The sequence below is a fragment of the Carya illinoinensis genome, chromosome 4 (assembly GCF_018687715.1).
Source record: "Carya illinoinensis cultivar Pawnee chromosome 4, C.illinoinensisPawnee_v1, whole genome shotgun sequence".
Taxonomy (NCBI): domain Eukaryota; kingdom Viridiplantae; phylum Streptophyta; class Magnoliopsida; order Fagales; family Juglandaceae; genus Carya; species Carya illinoinensis.
The window spans coordinates 10,144,110-10,151,428 of record NC_056755.1 but is presented as its reverse complement, the minus strand read 5'-3'; the positions used below and the strand labels follow the sequence as shown (position 1 = coordinate 10,151,428).

The 7,319-nt window shown below is 34.6% G+C and overlaps 1 protein-coding gene across 2 annotated transcripts; it reads left to right on the top strand.

The window, feature by feature from the left end:
* The first annotated feature begins 261 nt into the window (after positions 1 to 261).
* On the top strand, positions 262 to 7,004 carry LOC122308287 (probable ATP synthase 24 kDa subunit, mitochondrial). 2 transcript variants are annotated; one of them, XM_043121534.1, is made up of 7 exons: positions 262 to 435; positions 1,687 to 1,780; positions 2,450 to 2,594; positions 5,090 to 5,200; positions 5,351 to 5,497; positions 6,420 to 6,542; positions 6,683 to 7,004. In XM_043121534.1, the coding sequence occupies exons 1-7, from the start codon at positions 391 to 393 to the stop codon at positions 6,744 to 6,746; spliced, it is 729 nt and encodes a 242-aa protein (XP_042977468.1). In that variant the 5' UTR covers positions 262 to 390; the 3' UTR covers positions 6,747 to 7,004. The 2 variants fall into 2 exon arrangements, with proteins under 2 accessions (XP_042977468.1, XP_042977467.1); XM_043121533.1 differs by having other exon boundaries at positions 265 to 435; positions 1,681 to 1,780.
* The last annotated feature ends 315 nt before the right edge of the window (positions 7,005 to 7,319 follow it).

Genomic DNA, 7,319 nt, shown 5'->3' with positions numbered 1-7,319 from the left:
TAATAGATGAAAAGCTCCTAAATGAATGGACAAACTCGCCCTAGCGTTATACTTAAATGCTTTTAATTGAAATTACATAAAAGTCCCTTATAAGCAAAATATAGACTGAGACCCAAAACACACCGTTTTTATAGATGAAACGGTGTGGTTTACGTGGAGACTCACTTCCATTTAAACATCTAAATTGTGCCGTTTCTGGCTTTTATTAAAAGTGTGCCGTTTAATCATAACCGAAGCCCTCCTGCTATGTCGTTTTACTCTGCCATGCCTTATACGAAATCCCTGCAGTTCTCATTTCTTCAACACTCCGGCGTTCTCTCTCCTAAGCCCTTTAAGTTCCGAACTTTGCCTCCATCGATCCAGAGCTAGAAGACCTCCTAACATCAGCACATGATCATGGCCTTCTCGTCCCGCCTCTTGTCCAAATCCAAGCAGGTAGTCCCTACCATTCTCGATCCAATTGGGATATTATTGTGTATGCCATCCTCTTCGATTATTTGACCAGTCCAGAGCTCTCGTTTTCGAGTCCGTTGGATTCTTTTTTTTTTTCTTTTTTTTTTTTTTTGTTCTGAGGAGTTGTAAATTTTAATCCGTTTGGTACTCCGGAAGACTTGAAGTGAAATTTCTAATGGAAGCCAACAGAATATTTTCTTATATCTGAAATGATGAGGAATTTGGGATTCCGTCACTTCGTTTATTTTCATTTCCTGCATTTTCTAGTTTACCAGGGGTTGAGATAGGATTTCGTAATTGGTAGTGGTTTTTGCAACGGGAAATTATTTTTAGGGGGTTTGTTTGATGCGAAAACGTTTGGTTCTTTTGAGCGATTGTTGGGTATTAATGGTAAAAACGTTGGATAATTGAAGCTTAGGTGTTCTTTTTGTGTTGCAGATGTTGAATTGGTGTTTTTATTCATTTATTTTTTAAATTGAGACGTTTATTTCGTGTTTTTCCTGGTTAGAGAGAAAATTCGGTAAAAGAATGGAAACGTTAGATTGCAGAGGTTTATGTGCATTGGGTTAGTTGGAGAAATCTAAAGCTATGTATTACATATTCCACCTCAATTATTTCCCAACCAACTAAAATCTGATCAAATGGGTAAAGAGGCAGCATGGCACAAAAGTGTGGGGAAACAATGTAGTTGAAATTCATCTGTGTACATTAGATATATGGTTTACGGATAAAATATATTATAGACAAGGTATTATGGTAATGAAAAAAGAAATCACAATGTTATGAGTGCTTTTAAAGCAAACAACAATAGTGATGTAGAGGCAAACATTTAAGATAGCATGTTTATGTCACCTATTGTTTGATATACAAATTTGAGGATTATAACTACGGTGTAGGGTGTTGAGATTCAAGTGAGCAAAACTGACCTCCATTCTCTTGATAGCAGTGTTGTTCAGGCTTCTGCTACATATTTGAGGCGAAGTGAATTTGTTCTTATCGAAGTATATAAATTTATTTAGCTCTATGGTATTTAAATTCCAGAATTAGATGCCATATATATATATATATATATATATGTATATGGAAATATATGTATAATACGATACAATGTGTCTGGGAGAGTACGTATGTGCATATATTTCATATTTTTATAGGATCTTTCCTTTGCAACCATTTAATTTTGTGTATTCTGTTTCTTTTCCTTTTTCTTTTTTTCTTCGCTCGTAGATACAGTTTTGTGGTAGCCAAATCACCTTGCAGCAGACTCATGCTATTCCAGTCCGTTTCTTTGCCAAACAAGCTGATCCCCCTGCTCTTAAGGGAGATAGTAAGTGAATATGAAGATTTCTAATTGTTTTCATCAGTTAATAGAGCCTCAATTGAATTCTTCCTAATCATTGGAGGGGAAAAAAAGAAGTCGTATAAAATAGCTTTTCATCACTTGGCATGCATGCATTACTTTTTTACTCCGTATGTGTGTGGGAACGTGCACATTCATGTCTCATTTGTATGCCGTAATTGTCAATGCATGCTTATAGCATATATGTTTAGTTGTGTACTTGGGCTATGCCTATTTCTCATCAATAAAATTCTTATTTATCGATCAAAGAAAAAAATATATATATGTTTAGCTATAGAATATGAAGACAACGAATCCATTCATGTCACAACTAGACCATGATCTAGAAGGGTGATTACTGTCGAATGTTGAATCACGATCCTGAATCAAATATTTGCTTTTGTCTGATATCCTACAAGGTTGACTCTTTATGAGTATTATGTTAGGCCCGTGGCGACTTCTTATCACCTGCCCTATCTCCCATTTAGCAAGATACAAAATGCCTGATGATTTTCATTATAGGTTGATTCATTAATGATCCACTAAAGTAAGATTTTTATTTTGATTGTGTTTTTTATTTTTTATTTTTTTTTGGGCGAGTTTTTTCCTTCATGGTATTTCTTTTACTGAAAAATCAGTTAAAATATTACCTTACAGACATGTTGAAGGGCATCTTTTTTGAGGTTAAGAACAAATTTGAGACAGCCTTGGGGGTGCTTCGAAAGGAGAAGATCACCATAGATCCGGAAGATCCAGCTGCAGTTGCTCAGTATGCCAAGGTTATGAAAACAATAAGAGAAAAGTAAGTCTCTGTTTTCTCTTCAACCCTTTTTTGTTTCACAGTGATTCTTCTGTTTCCTGAGCTTGTCAAAATTGCTAATTCCAGAAGCACCCAATAAATAATTCTATTAATGCAAGACCTAACTTTTGCTCAAAACTTCTATGTAACTCCGTTGTAAATATCAAAACATGCAAAAGTTTGATGAGATGTGAGATTCCCTATTAGCATGAGGTCTGGTTCTCAGCGGGATAATTTGAACTTCCATGTGCTTTGTAGAGCACCTTTTATATCTCTAGTTTCTACCTTTTTTATTTTTGTTCCTGTGTGAGAAATATTTTTATAAGTCATTTTAATTAAAATGCGCAAAGCAGCACTGCCCAAGTTCACATGGAGTATACAAGAGAAGCACCTAGCTAAGTGGATGGAGGGAAACAAAAGGTCATGAAATGTGAATAATAAGAAAAAAAATGTCCTGAACGATTACGAGCCGACATCTGCATTGAAGGAGTTTCTAGTACCATGGAACTAAGCTTATTCATTGGCATCTCACAATCTTCTAAGTTCCACACATTATGTTACTTCCATGCACACATGCGCACACATGCAATGTGAAGGGGCTGTTCATGAGAGAGTCTTCGCAAAGGAAAACGATTGTGGTTAAATGGCTGATGACTGGAAATTCACTCTGTTTGACTGAAAACCATTTTCTACAGAAGTGAGTTATTTCTTAAACAAAAATATCAATTATTCAGGAAAATAAGCTGACATTAATAGCCGGTCTGGTTCTGCGATAAAAGAGCTTTGTTTTTAAACAGATTTTTTCCTATTCATGAGGATTCTATAAATATTCCGTTCCAAACATATTCATTACTATGGTAGATGTTTGTTTTGAAAGAAATAAAATGACAAATAAAAAGTTCTGCGATTAAAATCTAATGCATTTTATTATTATACAATTATGGAATCACATAGTTATGCAAGTCATACTTATTTGATATGATACATGAGACATGATCAATCATAATGTAACTGGAATTCGGAAGATTTCCTAGCTGGTGGGTTTCCTAGCAAGTTGGAGTGGTCTCCAAGGCAATCCACAAGTGACTGCAATTTGGAAAATGGTCTCTATATGAATGTGCTGGTATATTTGGAGGGACAGAAATGATTGAAGCTTTGATGACTGTGAAACAATGGCTGAATTGAAAGGTTTCTTTTTTAAAACTTTGTTCCTTTGGGAGAGGTCAATAGATTTTAATGGGCTTAATGTCCATGAGTTTCTTATTTCGATTTGTAAATCCTGGTTAGGTATTACTCATAGGAGTGGTAATATCTGACATGACCCATGAACTCAACACGAACACGACACGAAATTAGCAAATTTGGGTTTGATATAAAATTTTTCGGATCAAAACTGGTTGACCCGTTAAGACGCGATTAATAAACGGATCAACTCACGTAACTAGAAATCAACTTGCAAAAACTAGTTTAAATTTTATTTCAAACTTACAATTTTATTATTGTTGAGTTGTAATATTGGTATTTCTCAATATATTTATAAAAAAAATATTAGTATTTCTCAATATGCTTATGTTTTTATTGTTGGGATTGTAATTTTGGACGTATACTCATATTTGTTATTGTAGAGTTTGTAATATTGATTTTATTATAGTTTAAAATTTGAAAAATATTGATATTTTTGTTAGTAGGTGGTCTTATTTTTTTTTTAAAGATATTGTGACTACTAATAAATATAGATTTTACCTTCTATGTGAATTTATGTTAATCAGGTCAAATGGGTTATTCGTGTTAATTCAACCCATTTACATTAAAACGGGTTGAAATGAGTTGTGCCATGTTGATCTATTTCTAATTAATTATTAAACGGATCAAAACAGATGACACAACATGACTCATTATTTAAATAGAATTGCTACAGACACGAGAGATTGTACAAAAGTAAATCACAAATTGGCGTGGCTTCACGTGATCTGTTAGATCTATTTTACAATAAAAGTAACTTTATAATCTAATATACTGCATCAAGTCACATCAGTTTGTGAATTTACTTTTGTATAATCCCTTTGTGGTTAAAATATTTCTCTTATTTGAATGGGTCAGGTTAGGGTTTGAAAGTTTGACGCATTTAGCCTAACGGGTCGAGTTCAGGTTGACTCATATAGTCGAATATCCATGACTTGACACAACACGAACACAACCCACAAACATGAATTGCCTCTGCGTATGTCGTGGGTGTCTAGCTATGCTATTATTATAAATAAACCTTCATGATTACCTATAAAAAAAATGGTAACTAGCAAGCATCCTATTCGTGGTATTTTTGTTTTCCACAAGGTGATGAATAACTTCATATCATTGTTTTATGCACTGCAACAACCCAACCCCTCCCCCCCCCCCCCCCCCAAAAAAAACAACTCCAAACACCAAAAACAACCCACCCAATATGTCATGTTTAAGTTCTGATGCATTTGCCTATTCTACTGTTATGTTATCTGCAGGGCAGACTTGTTCTCAGAATCCCAAAGGATCCAGTACACCATACAGACACGAACTCAAGATATTCCAGATGCCCGGACATATCTGTTGACATTGAAGGAAATACGGATCAAGTATGTGTAAAGTTCTGCTGTTCAACTTGTTGCATATCTATTTTTAGATTTGATCAGTGTGCTAATTAATGTTGCTGCTGGAAACTATCTTTTCATAGGGATCAAAGGACTATTTTTCTATATCACTTGCCAATATTTTCCTTGGTGCAGGAGGGGTCTCACAGATGAACTTGGTGCTGAGGCAATGATGTTTGACGCACTGGAAAAGGTTGAAAAAGAACTTAAGAAGCCCCTTATGAGGAATGACAAGAAAGGAATGGCTCTTCTTATGGCAGAGTTTGATAAAATCAATAAGAAGTAAGTGCCACCTTAATATATCTTAGTTTTTTCTTTTCTTTTCTTTTTCTTTTTCTTTTTCTTTTTTTTTTTTTTTTTTGGGGGGGGGGTGGGGGGTAATCAATCGGATGTGCCTTAACCCAGAAACTTGAGTTATGTTGCACGGAGGGTTGTTCAATTTGGCTATAACTTTAAGTAGTTTTCTAGTTGAGCAAATGCTTTGCTGTGCTGTACTGTAAGTTTCTTTTATTTTTGGTGAGTCCTGAAGATTATGTGGGCTCATCTGACTGCTGCTATTCATATATCAGCATACTTGTGTGTATTCTGACTGTTTTGATGGTTAAATTGTAAGTATTATAAGTGCACTTGTTCAAAGATGAACCTTTGGACGGTTGCCTTGTCTGTAGCAAGTTTAGGATTTCCATTTATGAGGGCATTAATATATTACCTTATCAGTCGAATCAATATCTTTCACAAGATCTGAAATTATCAAATTGTCCAAAAGTGTGGTGTCATCCATTTTCCTATCTATGAAGTTGGCTCTTTTGAGAAACAATAAGAAGTTATCATTCTTTTTGGAGAGTTCAAGATATTCTTTTTTGTTTCTGCTACTCAATGTATTCCATAATTAATTTTTTAACACTGGGATATTTTTAGATTACTGCTAGTTGTGGTTTTATGAGATTGTATGCTTTATGCTAAGGGTTTTTAATTGCATGCAAGAGTTATCGGTAATGCTACATTGTTGTGCTTTACAAATGATTATTGCATGGGGCATAGGAGAGAAATGAGTGTGGTGACTCTCAACATTATATTTCATCTTATAAAGTTTTGGGTATTTTAGAGAGGATGGAGCAAGGAGACAATCTCTAGCTAGTTTTCTGAGCTTTCTTTTGGGAACTTTCTTTTAGTCCTTCCTCAATTATTTTTTCATCTTTCCCAGGCTTGGAATCCGAAGGGAAGATCTACCCAAGTATGAAGAACAGCTAGAACTCAAAATTTCCAAGGCACAGTTGGAGGAGTTGAAGAAAGATGCTCTTGAGGCGATGGAAACTCAAAAGAAGCGGTATGTTGTTAATGCTTGCTGACCTTATTCTATCTATCCACTTTACATGTTATCTTCTGTCAGACTATTACTTATTAAAAAAAAAAACTATCAGATCATTCTGGCCCTGATTCTGAAAAATGTCCTTGATTTTATTTCAGGGAGGAATTCAAGGATGAGAAAATGGTTGACGTGAAGTCTTTGGACATTCGGAATTTTATCTAAAGATCAGAGTTTGCAGTCGACTTCACCGTTTGAGGTTAATAATCGTTTGGAATCTGGACAGAATGGAAAATACAATTTTTGTTTGTTGGAGAGTACGTGTCTTTTTTCCTTTTTTCCTTTTTTCCTATCGCTGTGCTGTATGCCTTTAAATTGATATCTGATCAACAGATTCAAAATAAGTATTTTGTAGGTATTGCAAGATTTCCGGTAAGCGACAGCTAGCTAGTTATATTCAATCAATACCAAGATTTTCGTCAACCAGATTGTGTAATTGTTCCTTGTGGAAATAGGCATCTGAAAGAAGAAAAAAGGTCACAGTTAAGAAGAGTCCAACCAAACCCCCTTAACGATCATAAGTGTCGACGCAATTCAGCAGCTTTATAGTTTTGATTTTGGCAGCCAACACCCAGAAGTTACCGTCTTGTTTATAACACCCATATAATCCTGAACTATTCATAAATCATATGCCAATGAGATGAGATAGCTTTATGAAATATGAAAGTTAAATAAAATCTTATTAAAATCTTATTTTTTAATATTATTATTATTTTAAAATTTGAAAAAAATAAATTA